The sequence below is a fragment of the Vulpes lagopus genome, chromosome 7 (assembly GCF_018345385.1).
Source record: "Vulpes lagopus strain Blue_001 chromosome 7, ASM1834538v1, whole genome shotgun sequence".
Lineage (NCBI taxonomy): Eukaryota > Metazoa > Chordata > Mammalia > Carnivora > Canidae > Vulpes > Vulpes lagopus.
The window spans coordinates 92,182,683-92,201,483 of record NC_054830.1 but is presented as its reverse complement, the minus strand read 5'-3'; the positions used below and the strand labels follow the sequence as shown (position 1 = coordinate 92,201,483).

General features: G+C 36.8%; 1 protein-coding gene across 3 annotated transcripts in view; it reads left to right on the top strand.

Annotated features, from left to right (window-relative positions):
• The window catches only part of FOCAD (focadhesin), a 308,502-nt gene that overhangs the window by 198,561 nt on the left and 91,140 nt on the right, over positions 1 to 18,801 (top strand). For all 3 annotated transcript variants that reach the window (XM_041762114.1, XM_041762115.1, XM_041762113.1), the window contains 2 exons: positions 3,752 to 3,873; positions 17,676 to 17,768. In XM_041762114.1, coding sequence (XP_041618048.1) covers positions 3,752 to 3,873; positions 17,676 to 17,768 — 215 coding nt within the window. The remainder of the gene's footprint in view (positions 1 to 3,751; positions 3,874 to 17,675; positions 17,769 to 18,801) is intronic.

Below are 18,801 nucleotides of genomic sequence, written 5' to 3'. Positions count from 1 at the left end.
GAAAAATTTTGTTCCCATTCATGACACAAAAAAGACTCATTAAACTATGAACCAGGGATGCCTGGGTGACTTAGTGGATGATTGTTTGCCTTCGACTCAGGGCATGATCTCAGGGTCCAGGGATTGAGTTCTGCATCGGGCTTCTTGTATGGAGCCTGCTTCTCCCTCTGCCTATGTCTCTGCATCTCTCTCTCTTTGTCTCTCATGAATAAATAGATAAAATCTTAAAAAAACAAAAACAAAAACAAAAAACCGCAACTATGAACCAAAGAGGCCTTTAAAAAATTCTGATTAAGGACATCTACAAAGAATTTTAAAAATTCTGATAAAGAACATCTACAAAGCTGTCTTTGTCCTTAATACTGAAATATTGAAAATTTTACTCCTTGACATTGGGTAAAAGGATAGGGATGTTTGTTATAAGCACTATTTTTAGTATTGTAATGAAGACTATAGCCAGTGTAATAAGCCATGAAAAATAAATAAAAGTCCTGAGGATTAGAAAGCAAGAAGTAAAATAGTAATTATTAAAGAACAATTAAAAAATAGTCATTAGTGATTACACAATTAAATAGTTATTATTTGTAGATGATTGTATAATACATGGAAAATCTGAAATAATTTACATATTAATTAGGATTAGTAAATGAAAAATTTTTTAAGAGATTTTTATTTAGAGCAAGTGAGAGAGAGCATATGAGTGGGGGGAGGGGTAGAGGCTTCCTGCTGAGTAGAAAGCCTACCTGGGGCTCCATTCCAGGACCCTGGGATCATGACCTGAGCCAAAGGCAACAACTCAACTAACTGAGCCACCCAGGCACCCCAGAATTAGTAAATGAATTCATCAAGATTATACATGCAAAGGTCGACATACAAATCAATGATATGTTTTTACATACTATAAAAAATTAAAAATTGTACCATTTATGATATCACTGAAAAATATTAATAACCCAGGATAAATTTAGCAGTGTATAAAACTTTTACACTGAAAGTTACAAAACATTATGGAGAAAAATTGAAGAAATCCTAATAAATGAAGTGATGTACAGTGTTGATGGACTAGAAGAGTCTAAGTTATAAAAATGCCAATTCTCTTCACATTAATATGTCTATTCAGTCTAGTCCCCAGCAATATCCTGGTTTGGATACTGGAAATTGACAAGCTGATTCTAAAATTTGTGTGGAAATGCAAAGACCAAAATCAGCAAAAGTAATCTTGAAGAACAACACCAAAGTAAGACGATATACATTGCCAACTACTAAGACCTGTTTATTTTTTTTAATTTTTATTATTTAAATATTTTATTTATTCATGAGAGATACACAGAGAGAGAGAGAGAGAGAGAGAGAGAGGCAGAGACACAGGCAGAGAGAGAGAGAGAGAGAAGCAGAGACACAGGCAGAGGGAGAAGCAGGCTCCATGCAGGGAGCCCGACGTGGGACTCAGTCCTTCTCCAGGATCACACCCTGGGTCGAAGGCAGCGCTAAACCGCTGAGCCACCCGGGCTGCCCAAGACCTGCTTAAAGCCACTATAATTGACAGTATGGCATTGGTTCCAAGATAGACAGATTGACCAATGAAGAATGTAGAGTGTCCAGACACAGACCCACATATCAAGGTCACCAGATTTATTACCTAGGTGACACTGCAATGCTGTGGAGATAAGGGATGATTTTTTTTTCAACAAATGATCCTATAATTAAAATTTAACTGTAAAAATAATAAATTATATTAAAATCAAGAACATGGGTAAACCAATATCTGCCATCAGGAGTGTGAAAGGGGAGGCCATGGAATGCAAAGAAAGCATATATCTAATAAAGGACTCAATTTAGATTATATCAAGTATTTTTTTGCAAATCAATAAGAAAGACACTCAATAAAACAATGGGAAAAGAACACACCCTTCAAAAAAAGAAATTCAGATGTCTAATGAATATATGAGTAAGTGGCCAACTTCAGTATCAGAGAAATGCAAATTAAAACCACAGTAAGATACCATTATATACTTACCAGGATGGCTAAAGTGAAAAGAAAAGGATGGAAAATAAAAAGTTATCGGTAAAGACGTGGAGCAACCAGAACTGCTTCTGGGAATGTAAGTCAGTACAACCACTTTGGCAAACTGGTTCTGAACAAATTCATAACCTGTTTTACTTCGTTATTTCATTCTTAGGGATAACCCTAAATGCAGACACCAAAAGACATATTATAATGTCCATAGCAGCATTTATTGAGTAGCATCTATTGAGTAGATGTAGAAATTCACCAAAATTTAAAACTTTGTAAAACTGACAGAAGGAGAAATAGAGAATAGGAGAAATAGCTAAACTTGGAAGCTATCTAAATGACTATTGACAGTAAAATGGACAGTAAAATGGATAAATAAAATTTATCAGAGTAAAGATGGCAAACCATATAATTATAATTGTGTTATATTCACATGATGGAATGTTCAACAACGAGAATGAATATACTACAACTGCCAATAGTGTGAATGAATCTCACAGTGATTATTAGACGTGAAAGAAGCCAGATATAAACGCATATACAGAGCCTAATTCCATTCATATAAAGTACCAAAGTAGGCAAAATGACTGTCAGAAGATTGATACCTTTGGGATGGGGGTGGATGTGACTGGAAGGAAACATGAGAAAGGCTTTTAGGATGTTGATCATGTTTTGTTTTTTGATCTAGGTGTGGATTAGAGGTTCAGTTTGTGAAAATTCATTGAGCTATATGTTTATGATATGCACTTTTCTCTGTATGTATGATACTTTATTAAGAGATATTTAAAAATGGAATGATCTCTATGTATTAAATTATCTTAGTTCTTGAGTGTGTCTTTTCATTGGCTTGCAATTACCCAGATAGCTTCCAGTAGTCTCAAGACTACATTTGGCGTTTGGCTGTCTTGCTTTGCTTTTCAGCTGCCACTGAGGGCCAGCTGGAGGTGGAAGTTCAGTCTGAGAACTTAGTTGACTAGAGTTGGGAGGACAAGGAGAAGAAAGCTTAGAGGAGGAAGAGGGAAGACGGGGAGAATGAATGCATGTGAGTGTAGGGATGAAGGAAAACTTGTCCACTTGTGGGCATAAACTAAAAGAACCCCTGTTTTCAGAAGTTAATGAAGATTGATATGTGCAAGAATTTCTCTTCAATTCGAATTAATTATTTTTTAAAAAGATTTGTTTATTTAGAGAATGTGCATAAGCAAGGGGAGGGGCAGAGGGAGGAAGGGGGAGAGAGAGAGAGAGAGAGAGAGAGAGAGAGAGAGAGAGAGAGAGAATCCTCAAGCCAGCTCTCTGCTGAGTGGGCAACCCACGTGGAGCCCAATCCCAGGACCTTGGGATCATGACCTGAGCTGAAATCAAGAGTTGGGTGCTCAACTGACTGAGCCATCCAGGCGGCCCTAATTGGAATTTATTCTTAAAAACTTAAATCTCTAGAAGTAGCAGCTCACAAAATTTAAAATAAATCATGAATTTTAAGTCTGTTCATTTACTTACAACTGAATAAGGCTTGTAAATAAGTGATAATTTGAATATGGTAACTGCCAACTTCTTAAATCTCTTCTATTTTTTCTTTCCTTAGACACCAATAGGCAAAAATCGTAATTTGCTGAGCAAATTATTTTAATTTCTAAATCTCTCTATCCAGATTGATTGAATATGGGTTACTGAGGATATGGTAATCTAATTAAGTTTTTCCATAAGAAACGTTTTTATAAGTTGTTCCCCCCCGCCCAGGTGGTATGTTATTTTGTTACGATATTTCAACTTACCAGAGTAAAGATGGCAAACCATTGCATAGACTGATGGCCAGTAGAGGGCGAAGTTTCAAGCAGACCTCACTTGCTCTAGTGCACGAGGTAGGTGCCTCCCCATACTGTGTAATGGTTTCTTCTTGCTTGTATATGTTTAGGAGTTTCCCCTTTCAGTTTATAATCATGATATTTAGTGTGTGTTTACAAATCATTTTTATTATAATTAATGTAAGTTGCTTTTAGTTTATTTTTTAAAGTTTTATCTGAGAGAGAGGAAAGAGAGAGAACAAGCATGGTTGGGGGGAAAGGGCAGAGGGAGAGGGACAAGCAGATCCCCTGCTGAGCAGGGAGCCAGACACAGGGTCCATTCCAGGACTCCAGGATCATGACCCGAGTCAAAGGCAGACGCTTAATCCACTGAGCCACCCAGCCGCCCCTGTAAGTTGCTTTTAGAGGCAACCAAAATAGCCCAATTGAATACTAAAATATTTGGATGTGTTTCTATAAGAAACCAGCATGCTTCAAAAAATAAAATAATAATAATAATAAAAAAAGAAACCAGCATGCTTCTCCCATTGCCCAGCCTTATTATTAGGGAGTAGTATGTACAAATTTGGTTTATTTCATCATTGTTTAACTTTTATTGTTCAGAATAAATATTCAGAATAAATACCAACTTATTATTAAAGAAATAATCTTGCCTATGTCTTGATTTGAATCCTTTGCACATATGTAGGGCACCAGTGTTTATATATTTTGTGACTGTTGGGATTTAACAGTGAATAGAAGTGTTTAAGGAAAAAAAAACCCTTTGGTTTTAGTGTTTATTCTGTTTTTCTTTTAGGCTACCCTTTTCAAATAAAGTTATGTGATGCCGTGAGATGATTTGTATAAAGTCTAGTCATTGCAGATTATAGCAACACCAGAGGGAAGAAGGAAGCTGGAGAGCATGTGGGAAATGTGTGCTTTGTTGTTATCTTTAAACATATTATGACAGTTATTCATTCAGGTGTATATAAATTAAAATAAATGAACAACAAAGTATCATAGGAAAGACATTTATCTTATATAATTTAGACATGGTAGATTATATACCATTTATAAATGAAGATAGGGATTATAAAGCATTTAATGGTTTGCTATAAATTTAATTAGAGCTACTATAGTATGTACTAAATCTCATTTTGGTGTGGAATTTATAAATCTTAGTATCACTGATTTGGTTGGATTTTATTCTGCATCATATCGTTTGCCACTAGTTGCATATCCAGTTTTTAGAGATCTGTCTTTATCCTATGCCACCCATGTTCTTTCATATATTTAATTAGAGTTGAAATTATGTACATATTTGGTTCAAAGATTTTTTTGTCTAATTCACTGTTAGCTTAACTAAGGAGGGACTAAAGATCTGGGAGGAAAAGAGGTTTAATTTCATGAAAGAGAGAACATAGGTGATTTCTTGATTTGTTTTCCATAACATCTTACTACTTGCTATAGAGAAGAGAGAGATTTGGTGCCTTTTTGTATTTTTAAGTTGTACACCTAGGAGATTGAAGGATAACCAAAGTGTTAAGTATTATCAGAAAGCTGATTTGAAAGTCACCACAACAGAAACAAGAAAAAGTGTTAATATGAGGAGTAGCAGAAGGCAATCTAATAATTTCAGCAAGTGGCATCAGAATTTATGAGGTGTGCCTTGGATGTGAACAGAGAAAGTATTGGGTTAAAATACTTGTTGCTTATGTTGTAGAATGCCTCGAAAATTTCAAAGAGATGAGAAAATCATTATTTTAAGAGCCAATTGGAACATTTATCAGGTAGAATTTTGTCAAATCTATAGTAGGATTTTTGTTTGGATTTATCTTGTAATTCATTAAAAGAAGAAAGGCAGGGGTGGAGAATGAATCATACAGTTTCTCAAATTAGGTGATGACAATATGAATTTTAAGATCTGGTTAATCAGAATAATAATTGCAATGATAATAGCTAATAACTAAGTATTTTAAAAATTGCTACATATATATTTTAAAGTATTATATATAATCATTTATATATATTCATAATCATATATATATATTCATTTAATCTCTATAGTAACACTGTGAGGTTGGTACTGTTAATGTGCTTGGGACCCCAGAGCTCATAAGTACAGGAGCCTGGAAATTGAACCCAGGCCATATGACTCAGTGTGGGACTTGAACTACCCTACACTATTTCAGGTTAAGTAGAGAACATTTTTTAAAAAATATCTTTGGATCTTCCCAAGATGACTTTAGTATTCCCTTACTCTTCTCCTTGCTTCTGGCCTTTCTTTCATTGGGATCCTTCCGGGTGAAGTTTCTGCAAACTTTGCTCGGGTTCTCATTACTTCTGAGTCTTCTTATTTTAAAAAAAGTCCACCGTTAAGAGTTTCAGTTGGTTGGTTCACCCATTGATGGACGCTTGGATTGTTTCCAGTTTTTGGCGATTATGATTGAAGCCACTGTAAGCAGTTCTCATGTAGGTGTGTGTGTGGACATCTGTTTTTCATTTCTTTTGAGTAAATAAAGATGTAGGAGTGGAATTGCTAGACCATATGGTAAGTGAATATAACAAACTACCAAACTTTGCCTAGTGACTGTCCCATTTTGAGTGGCCATGAGCAATGTAAGGGAGTTCCAGGGACTCCGCCTCTTTAGCCCAGACTCCGCATGATCAGTTTTTTTTAAAGCTAGCCATTCTTACACATGGATAGTGGTTTCTCTTTTGTGGTTTTGTGTTTCCTTAATGACTGTTGATGTTGAGCATCTTTTCAGGTCTTTTCTGCCAGTCATACCTTTTCTTTCATGAATTATTCTGTTGGTTTGCCCATTTTTTTTAAAACCAGGTTTTTGTTTTCAAATGAGAGTTTTTATATATTCTGGTATAAATTCTTTATTAAATAGAAAAATTTGTTTCGCAATTTCTTTTTTTTTTTTTTTTTTTTTTTTTACCATATCTGTAACTTGTCTTTTTTATTGCCTTGGCAGTGTCTTTTGAAGAGCAAATGGTTAGTTTTAACAAATCCCAGTTTACCAAGTTTTTCTATTTATGGTTCTTGCTTTTTGTCTAACCCAAAGCCTCCAAGGTTTTCTGTTTTCTTTTTTTACCTATATTTTCTTTCTTCCTTATTTTTTAAAAAATAGAGGTATAATTAATGTGCCATGAAACCCACTCATTTAATATGTACAATTCAGTGGTTTTAGCATATTCACAGAGTTGCATAATGATCAGCACAATCAATTTTAGAATGTTTTCATTACACCAAAAAAGTTCTGTACCTATTAGCAGAGAGACTCTGTTTTCCTCTTTCCTTAGTCTCCAACAACCACGAATCCACTTCCTGTCTCTGTAGTTTGCATATTTTGGACATTTCATATAAATGGAATCATACACTCTGTGGTCTTTTTTTGTCTGACTTTTTTCACTTATTATAATGTTTTCAAAGTTTATATATGCTGTAGAATATGCCAGTACTTCATTCCTTTTTATGGCCAAGTAATATTCCATTATATGAATATGTCATAGTTCACCCATGAGTCACTTGATGATCTCCTGTATTTATTTGAGGAATGTTTTTTTGTTTACTGTTTGCATTTTCATCCTGTGATCTGTGTGAGTTAACTTTTCATAAAGTATGAGTTATATATATTGAATATGCCATCCTTTCTTGGTCAAGGCACTTTTGTAGAAAATCATTTGTCCATATGTGTGGATCTATTTCTGCACTCATTTGTGTCCCATTGATCTATGCATGTATACTTTAACCAAAACCACACAGCCTAATTACGGTTGCATTATAAAAAAGTCTTGAAATCAAGTAATAGGAGTCCTCCAAGTTTGTTGTTTTAAAATTTGGCTATCCAAGGCCCTTGACTTTTCCATGTAAATTTTAAATCAACTTGAGAAGCCACAAAAAAGCCTGCTGTAATTTTGGTTAGAAATGTATTGAATCTGTGGATCAGTTTGAGAGACAATCGACATCTCGTTAATATTGAGTCTTTCAATTTATGTACAAGGTATATCTTTCCGTTATTTTAGGTCAGTGTTTTGTTTTATTACAGATCTTGTGCATATTTTGTTAAATTTAATGAGTATTGTATGTCCCTAAGTATTTTGATGCTACTGCATTCAATTAAACTAGTTTTTTGTTTGTTTGTGTGTCTTAATTTGTAACTGCTCATTGCTGGTATATAAACATATAATGGGTGCTTTTCTATTACTTTACTAAACTCACTTACATGTTCATGTTGCTTCTTTGTAGCTTCTTTTTGTTTTTTCATTGTAATCTGTGTGAATGGAGATGATCTTACTTTCTTTTCCCTTTCTGATGTGTGTGCCTTTCATTTCTTTTTATTGCCTGATTGCATCATGTAAGGCCCCCCCACTGCAGTGTTGAACTGGAATGGAAAGAGCAGACATTTTTTCTTAGACAGTCTTGTGGGAAAACTTTCAGCGTCTTAACATTAAATATGATATTATATTTAGCTTATTTTAGTATAAAGATTTTGTAGATATCCTTTATCAGATTCACAAAGTTTCCTTTTATTCCTAAATTGATGGGAATTTTTATCACAAATGGATGTTGAATTTTGTCATGTTTTTTTTTATGTTTTTTTTCCTGTATCTATTCAGAGGATTGTATACTTTTAAAAATGTATTGATATGATGAATTATTTTGATTTGTCTAATTGAGCCAAATCTTCATTCTTGGGGAAAACTCCATGTAATCATAATGTATTATTCTATTTATATGTTGCTGAATTTGATTTTCTAGTAATATTTTGTTAAGGATTTTTGCGTCTCTGATCATGAGGGATACTGTTCTATAGTTTCCTTTTATTGTCTTTGCCTGATGTGTTACCGTGATGTTTGGTAGAATTTTCCAGTGAAACCATCTGGGCTTGGAGTTTTCCTCAGGAATGTTTATAACTATTAACTCAGTATGTTTAATATATGAGGCTGTTCACTCAATCTACCCATCTATGCCTGTTGATCTTTAAGGGGGACTATGGGTGGCACAGCATGTATGACAGTGTCTGTCTCCTTTTGTAAAGTGTAAAGCTTACAAAATCAGGGAATTTGTTTTGGTCACATATAGCTCCAGTGCCTGATATTCCTGGCACATAGTAGATAACTTCATGGACATTAGTTAATGATTTTATCCTTTTGAAATGTGTATGTGCCTTAGACTTCATATGTGCATTTAATGTCATAGTTTCCTTTTTCTAGAAATGTTGTTATGAAATTGATGGTGAATCTAATAATTATTGAGTTCTTACCAAAAATGGCACTGTTATAATTTGAATGGCTCTTATGTACTGTTTTATGTCATTATTCATTTATATGAATAGATATATGTAGCCTTTCCTCCCTACCAAAGATTATTTATAGGATATTGTATGGCTACCTTAATGCCTACAACTATAGGTGGGTTAGTGTGTGAATAGCTAACAGAACTTTGTTTTGAATGTCCTAAAGCCTCTGCTCTTCCTATTCTGACATGTATCTTGCTTTATGTAGTTGTATTTCTCAAGAACAATGTTCATTATATCAAGTAACTTGCATGTTATGGAGAACCGTTATTTAATCTGTGATGAATTCTTCAGGAATTATTATATTCCCTTCTTTTTGAAAACTTAAAAAAATTTTTTGTTGGTGTTGACCTTTCTTAAAGTGAAACTCTACCAAGGGACTTTTGGAAGACTTGCAAATCTAAGTCTGATTTGACTTTGACCTCACATACCAGGAGAAGTTCTATATTATCATTGACCTATTTAGATTTTTCTAAACCTGAAGTGCCCCCCCCTGCCCTTTTGAAAAGGGGACAACCAGGAGTCATTTCAGACCTACTAGGGCTTCTCTAACCTCAAGTGCCTGTCCTCTTCTTCTCTGATTTATAACTACACTTACTCATCCTGAGGCTAACTTGATTCTTCTTGATACGGAAGCTGAAGGTGAATGACAGTTTCCTTCCCTGAAATTTGCTGCCTGTCTTGTCATCCCTTTGGCATTTCTAACTCTGACGTGACACTCTCACCTAAATTAAATAATAGTGATTTGTCCCTGGATGAGAATGGTAGTCCTGCTTCATTATTTCCTCCATCTTTGGTCTCATGTAAATTTTCCTGATCCTACTGCTGCCGCCCAACCAAATTTCTGCCTCTGCATTAGATAGTGAGCTCTTTTTTCATTTTTATTTCAGGAAAACCTTATCTGGACTTTTTGGGAGCACTATTCTTAATGAAATCTACCCGTCTTTCCTTCCTTCCTTCCTTCCTTCCTTCCTTCCTTCCTTCCTTCCTTCCTTCCTTCCTTCCTTCCTTCTGTATTGATGATCATTTAATTCTTTTTGCTCTATAAATTATTTTGCCTCTCTTCTGCTCCTGTGGCTTTTTTCCCTAGATGCCCAGCGATAGGCAAGATATAACCCACCATTTGAAATATAAGGAATATATTTGCCTTTTTCTTTCAGTTCCTTCTTTATTTAAAAACGTATTTCTTGGGAAGAACATAGAGTAGCATTAGCATTCATGCAATATGAAACAATTAGATGAAAATTCTGAATAATAATTGGGAGAAGTGGTATCTGTGCTTATTACACATTCCCCTTGGAAAACACTGTGAAAAGTATGGTTTGCTGTATTTTAGATACTCCATAATTACCATGTGATGTGAGTTGTTATGGTAACTGGGTTTTTCCCCCTCCTATTAAATAACAGAGTAAGTAAATGGTTGCTTGAGATGTGATTGAATTGTCAGCTTTCAAGCTAATGTTATCCTGATGGGGGATGGGGTGGGGAGAGAGAGATAGACTGAGGAAGAGAAAGAGAGAGAGAGAAGATGAGAGAGGAGAGGCAGGAAGAGAAATTTTTAAATGTCCAGAAAGCACCCACAAAGAGATAAGTGTCATTTTACTTTAAAAATGTGTCCCTCTACAAGCCCTCCCTTCTTGTCTTCCTTCACTATTTGTCAGGAGACAGGAATAACAAAATTATTTTTGTGCAAACAAGATTACTATTGACAGAAAATTGAAGGCTATTATATCTCATATGTAAACAATGGGACATTGAGTGGCTTTTGGGGTCTCTAACACTGAGTACAAATGGTTTTTCTTCTGGGAACGTGGGAGGAGTGTGTGTCACAGACTAAATGTAGTGGCTCAGTGTTTGTGTGTCTGTGTAGCAACTGAAGTTAAATACTTTTATTATTTTGATAATAAATACATCTGGGAAGCATGGAAATGCCTTCCTTTGTGAAATTGGGATTTTAAACTCAATAGCAAGCACTTAGTTTGCCTGTAAAGTTGTACATGCTACGCTAACTTATTACATTCTACTTTGACCATTTAACAACCTCACCAAGCTTATTGTGCTTGATTTATAGTATTTAATGAAAGTCTGTTAAAAAGGACATTTTTGGGATCCCTGGGTGGCGCAGTGGTTTGGCGCCTGCCTTTGGCCCAGGGCGCGATCCTGGAGACCCGGGATCGAATCCCACGTCGGGCTCCCGGTGCATGGAGCCTGCTTCTCCCTCTGCCTGTGTCTCTGCCTCTCTCTCTCTCTGTGACTATCATAAATAAATAAAAATTAAAAAAATTAAAAAAAAATAAAATAAAAAGGACATTTTCTTATAAATGAATAATCATCTTTATTAGGATCACATAAGAGACAGAAAACACTACCAAATTTCTGGGCAGTATATTCTGAATAGTAAGTGAATAGGTGGCCCTGTAGACCCTTAAAGTAAAACACGGCTCAAGAAACAAGATCTACTTTTTCATTTTCTCTTTCAACATTTCCCTACATTTGTAAATTGTATTTCTAAGTGAGATATTTTGTTGAGCTACAATTTCAGGCATTCTTTAATTATGATACAAATAAAGTTTACTTAGGAAATTTCAAAACATAAAATATGACCGCTTTAAAATTTTGCTTTGTAACAACATTTCCCGCTAGAACATTTTGGACACGCTTGTCCAACATTTGTCTCAAACAAGTTTGAATTTATTTGTTTCCACTAAAAAAAGTTTTCTAATACTATCTTTCCAACATGATTGAAAGTTGAACATCACAATTTTCTGTGATTACTTGTTTACAGTCATATAGTTTTCACATGACAAAATTTTGTCTTAAAACAAATACTGTAGTTTGATTTGATTAAACTCAGTGGGTACTTAATTGAACACTTATGTGCAGAACACTATTATGGTCCATGGGAAGGATTCTAGATGGGTAGGATAGGATTTCTGCTCTTAGGATTATATGAGGCTAAGGTGCATACACAAATAATCTAAGATGGAATTGGTTGAATGTTACAGGAGAGGTTTGTAGTGTCCTGAAAGTATAGAGATGGAAGAAATTATTTCAGTAAGTAGAGATGAGAGGAAGAAAGGGCTTTGCAGGCAGTGGAAGTAGTGAGTGCAAAGGTCCTGTAGAGTATAGGACTGACTTGGGAATTGGTTTATAACCCAATTCAGCCAGAATGCAGGTTAAATGAAAGAGAGGAGCAGGAAATCATCTGGGGAAATTGGTTGGGGATCTTGGCCAGCAGAGTTCTTACATGAGAACAAATTATTTCTTCAAGTAAATGGTGTGCTTTTGATTCTGAAAGGCTTTGAACATAGTACAAAAGAGTTTGGACTTTATTCTTTAATGAATCATCAAAGGTTTTTGAAAAGAAGTTCCGAGTTAATGGAAGAGTAGCAGCACCATTTAGTAGGATGTATTAGAAGGAGGAAAGATTTTAGGCTGTTAGGGGATCAGTTAGGGGCCTCAGTACTCTAGGCAGGAATTAGGACTAAGCCAGTGAAGAAGAAAGTATGGAAAAGAGAATAAATGTTTCAAAGGTGGAGTTGACTGTTGGGTTGGGGGCAAGGAAAAAGTCGGGGATAAATCAGAAGTTTCAAACCTGGGTGATGGGGAAATTGATGTGTAATATTGATAGAAACATGAAGGATGAGAGGAAGGGTGGATTTTTCGTGCCAATGGCAAGTTTACAGAGTGTAATAGATGGTGGGAAGTGAGGGGTTGAGAAGCATTACAAGCTGAAAGTAGTGACTTCCAAACCATGTATTTTTAATTTTATTTCTATTGAGGTATAATATACATGGAATAGATTTCTCTTGGTACATATTTGGATGAATTTTTACAAGTGCACATGTTCATGTAACCAGTACCGCTGTCAAGAACAGTTCTGTTGCCCTAAAAATTCTCTCATGCTGCTTTGTATGAGTCCCTGTCCTCTCCCCCTTTTTCTGACAACCATGGATGTATTTTATATCCTTTTTGTTAAAACTGTGCTTTTCAGAGTCCTGGGGCCATCACAAATAGGGTCTGATGACCAAGAGGGCTGACCACCAAGCCAAGCCCTGAGCCCTGGTGTTCACTTCATCTAGGCGAGTTTTGCCTGTTTTCTGTTTTATAGACTGGCATTTCACTTAATATTTGGGGTGGGTGGAAATACTACAGAGCTAAATATTTGAAAACTCATATTCTGCAGTGTTGCTGACACAGCTCTGAGCCCCCATCTCTCTTATCCAGATTATTGCAATAGCCTGTGGGTAGGTGTCCTAGCTCTGACCATTGCCCTCTATAGTATATTTTCAACATAGCAGTCAGCATGATCCTTTCTCACCATAGATCATGTCTTCTCAAATCCTCATAGTGATCCTCATTTAATAACAATAAAGACAAGTCCTGAGGGGTGCCTAGATGGCTCAGTTGGTTAAGCATCTGACTCTTGATTTTGCCTGTAATCATGATCTCAGGATCTGTGCTGGGTGTGGAGTCTGCTTGAGATTCTCTTTTTCCTTCTCCTCTTGCCCCTTGCTCTCCACACCTGTGCGTGCTCTCTCTCTCTCTCTCTCATTCTGAGTGCCCTGTTAATTTATTAAACTTCTCTCTTGCTCACTTTGCCTGTGCTAGTTGGTTAGAGTTGGTTACACTGGCATTTGTGTTCCTCAAACAGGTTTGCCATGTACTTGATTTAGGACCTGTACTCACTGTGTGTGTTGATGTGTTTTTTAATTGAGGAAAACTTGCATAATGTAAAATTAACCCCTTTAAAGCTTAAAGCACACAATTCAGTGGTATTTTGTGTATTATATACAGTGTGCAAACCATCACCTCTATCTAGTTCCAGAACATTTTCATCACCCTCTAAGGAGAGTGTGCACTAAATAATCACTTCCCACTTCCCTTGGCAACCACAGTCTCTTTTCTGTCTGTGGATTTACCTATTCTGGATATTTCATGTAAATAGAATCATGTAATATGTACCTTTGTGCGTGGCTTCTTTCTCTTTCACATAAATGTTTTCACACTTCATCTACATTCTAGTGTGCATCTTATGCCATTCCTTTTCTTGGCTGAATAATATTCTGTTGTAGATATATTCTGTTAATTCATTCATTGCACATGTGGATTTTTTTTCAGCTTTTGGCTGTTGTGAAAATGGTGCTATGTGTATTCATGTACTGTGTTTGTCTGTATATATAGTTTCGATTCTTTAGGGTATATACATAGGATTGGAATTGCTGGGTCATACGGTAATTCTGTGTTTGACTTTTTGAGGAATGACCGAACTGTTTCCCATCATAGTTGAACTGTTTTCCATTTCCACCAGCACTTATCTAGGTTTTTATATCTTCATTGGATTCCAGTCTTTATTCAGGCTTCACTTTCTCTCTCTCTCTCTCTCTCTCTCTTTTTAAAGATTTTTATTTATTTGAGAGAGAGAGAAAGATAGTGACAGAGTGAGCATGAGTAGGAGAGACAAAGAGAAGCAGACTCCCTACTGAGCAAGGATCCTGATGTGGGACTTGATCTCAGAACCCCTGGGATCATGACCTGGGCTGAAGGCCGATGCTTAACTGACTGAGCTACCCGGGTGCCCCCAGGCTTCACCTTCTCAATGAGGTCTACCTTGACCTGTCTATTGAAGTGCTCCCATCCCTGCCTTCCCCTCTGGGCTCCCCTCCCCACATCCTACTCATGTATATTTCTCTAACATGGTCTCTTTCTTAGGCCACATGCATTTCATTATACATACTACCTCTTATACCTAGAAACACTTACTCTACCCCAGATCACAGAACCTGCTCATGTCACCAGTCCATCAGACACCCATCATCGCAAGTGTATGTGTAGATGAAGCAAAACTACATTTCACAACCATTAAAACTTGGTGCACAGTAGTTGAGAACGCTGTTTTGTCATCCGCCGAGTAACAAGGTTGCAAGTTCATGATTTGCAATTATTTTGTTGATTGGATTTCCTTCAGAGGCTTCTCAAAGTATAGCAAATCATACATAATTTTCATGCTTTAAAAATGCTAATTGTATTTTTCAGCCTAGCCACATTAACCTATATGGGTGGCTCTATATTGGGTTCGAGTAGCGTTCTAAGATGTGCTTTTGTTAAAAATGGTCAAGGACATCTCTTTTGCGTGTAACACAACTGGCATGTAATGGCTATGACTGACTTCAAGCTGTTTCCTTGTTTCTCTTCAATAAAGGAAATTGCAAGAGAGTGCATTTTTGGGGAGATTTATTCACAGCTGACTCCATAGAAAAGTAAGAGTAGGTATAATCTCATAAAACATTTGGAGTTCAGGCTGGTGTGCAGGCTCTAGTGCTGTGCTGAGTCCCCACACCCGCCTTCAGATGTGGTTGGAGTGGCAGTGGGGGGGATTTAACCTTCAGTTTATAACCTCCTTTCAAATAGGTTTCCGGGCATGAGTGCTTTTGTTCTTAGAAGCTCAATGTTTGATTTGCTGATTTTCCTTTACATTTTTTCCATAGTACTTTCTTTCTTTCTTTCTTTCTTTTTTTCTTTTAACTCAGGTTTAAGAAGTAATTGCCACCATTGTCCTTCCCAAATCGTTCAGTGCTCTCTTGCCAATTTGCTGAGACGGTGATTATTCTCAATAGTACACGGATGTCCGTGGATTATTTGGCAGGAAAATAATGAAATATTTTGAGGTTGTGAAGTAGGAAAAGTTTGGTTGTGGTGTCTTAGTGTTCTTTCTGTTAAATCCAGGTCTCAAAATAGGATTTTTTTTTTTTAAGAGAAGGAAAGAGAGAGAAGGTGAGTGGGAGGGGCAGAGGGAGAAGGAGAGAGAATCTTTTTTTGTTTGTTTGCAAAGCGATAGAAGTTTATTAAGCAGAAACGTGGAGAAAGCTCTCAGAAGTGAGGGGTCCCGACAGGGTTGCCCGAGAGAGAGAATCTTAAGCAGGCTCCATACCCAGCACAGATCCTGACGCGGGGCTCGATCTCACGACCCTGAGATGATGACCTGGGCTAAAATCAAGAATCAGATGCCTAACTGACTAAGCCACCCAGGTGCTCCAAAATAGGACTTGATAGTTCATGTATTTCATGAAATGGAAATGGAATTGATAGGAAAATGCTTCACATTTTGGAAACAGCAGGGCCAAGGGACTGCTTCGTGCCTTTCCCGCTGGAAATGTGGCTTTGGTTGTAGTCTACTTCCTGGTTAATGAGAGAAGAGGCAGGAATTGGCGGGCCTATCCCTTCGAGGATTTTTGTTGACATATTGACAAGGCTCCCTCTATCCTCCTCAATACAGCAGAAAAAGAAGACACTTGTCCATAACAACTTTATAAAGTTCGTTTCACACTGTATCTTTTTCAGACTGTCTGAATATCTTTTTTTTTTTTTTAAACAGTGGTGGGATGAGGAGTGATAGGTAACAGACAGAATTAATTTACTTTATTTTTTTCATTCCAATAGATTCCTCCTAGTTTGGTCTGAAAATCTATTTGTGCTCCTTTATGACTGTCCCAATAATAGAAAGCTCTCTGAAGACACACACTGATTGATAATCCTCATAACCTTTCATAGTACCTAATGTATAGTGGCCTGTGTGAGGACTAGGATTCCAGAAAATTCCAGAGGCCCTAGGAGCCAGCTATATTCAGAGAAGCTGTGCTCTTTCCTATCACAAAGCCCTTGAGAAAATTAATTCCTACAGTACAGTAAGATCTTCTTACATACTCTAGTTATCATGATTCTGGGGTAATTATGTAGAAATTTGTCTTTTAGACTGTTTGTTGTTGTTTCTTTGCGTGTAGGACCCAGACTAAAATTTTAGTTGTTTGGGTTTAGATGAGATGAGTTACAGGAAATGTGAAATGTGATGCACCATGACTGTTTTTCTTGAGTGATCTTTCTTTAACAGAAGCAGACCTTGGGAAGATTTGTTGCAAGATAGCCTCCTACTAATAGGTAGAAACAGAAATGACTATGAAAACCAGATGTTTTGTCTGGGCCTCTCGTCAGAAACAGGGCTTCAGTGTTGGCATGTATCATTTTTCTCTTGTTTACCCACACTGATTAAAGGGCATTTATCTAGTGGTGTGCACAATTGCTCCGTGCAGTACTCATTTGCATCTCTTGCCCTCATGGTTTCTACACAACATGATATTTCTGTTGGCAATTTAAGTTTATTACTTCAGAAATTGTCATATTGGAAATCCAGGATGTGAGCAATATTTATTTTTATTTAAAATTACTAGGGGGATTTGTTAGACAATACCTAGTTTCCTGACATAGGCAAGAGGCTTCACAGAGTTGCCCCCTAATTTTCAGGGACACATTTGTATTACACATACATCTTAACTTGTTATTATTGTAGAATTCTATTTGCTTTAATTTAGAAAATCTCAGGCTTATTTTATTTTGTCTTTACACGAGTTTAAACTCTTCTCCTTTGAAAATAGCCAAAAGGTCTTATTTGTGGTTCTAGTCCTAGACGGATTTGGTTTGTTTTAGAATCTAAATCATGTAAATGAAGGGAAGGAAAGAATTTTATTCTGTTTTAATACCACACAGTCTAACTTACGTTGTGGTATGTTTTCCCCACAGGTTCACATCCAGCCTTCCGAGTGGCACCGTGCAATTTTCCTGCCACAGGCCTGGCTTGCATATATGAGTCGAGCTTATCATGCCATTTTACAGGTAACGAAACCGTAGGATTGTTTGCTGTAGGGGAGTGTCTCCTTTGTATTTCACATTTTATGGCAAATATGTATTAGCATTTAGGAAAATAACACTGTCAATACTGCAGTGCTTCATTTTGCTCATGAAAGAATGTGAGTTACATACACAATGGCACTTAAATTTTAAATATCAATATCCTCTCTCTGTGGTCCATCCAGAGCTCTCTCTTGGGTGCTCCTCTTCTCCATTCCTGCTGCTTTCTAAGATCTCCTAGATGTCTCACATGTCCCCTGTGGCGATCCCACAGCCCCTTGACGTGAGCATGTCCCATCCTGAGCTCACCCTGTGCCCTTGCACCTGTGCCTCTTCAAGCTGGACTTGTTGACAGCTATAGGCTTATCTCTCAATCCTTCTCCTGAATTTTATGTTTCAGTCTTGCTAAATCTCTTGGTTTCCTAAACTCAGCATGTCTTCCCAACCTCCTGACTTTTACACACCATTCCTTCCTACAGGCACTGCCGTTTCCTCCTTTGCCCACCTAATTTCTGTTTGTTCTTTAGAGGATTTTATCTGGGAATGCACTTGTGTGGGCCCCCCCCCCCTCCAAAAAAAAACTGAATGATATGCCCCTCTTTTGTGCTTTCTTAGAATCCTTGCCTCCCCTCTTTTAAAGTATTTTATTTTATTTTTCTTTAGTCATCTCTACACCCAACATGGGGCTGGAACTCACAACCCCAAGATCATGAGTCATGCCCTCTACTGACCGAGTCAGTCAGGCATCCCCCTTTCTTCTCTTTTGGAAGCCCTTATCACCTTAGGTATTTGTCAGGGGCCCTTTGGTTGTCTCTGCCCCTAAAAGCTAGGAGCAATGTTTTCTTCCCTATTGTCTCTCTGGCATGGTGTCTAAAATATAATAGGTGCTCACTAAATAAATGAACTATACTCAGTTTGACTTCATCTAAGCCAATAATATTAAGAGTTGTAGTTGGTGAATTTTGAAATTCGAAATTTGGGTTCAGTGGGAAAATACAGTTAACAATGTCAGGAAATG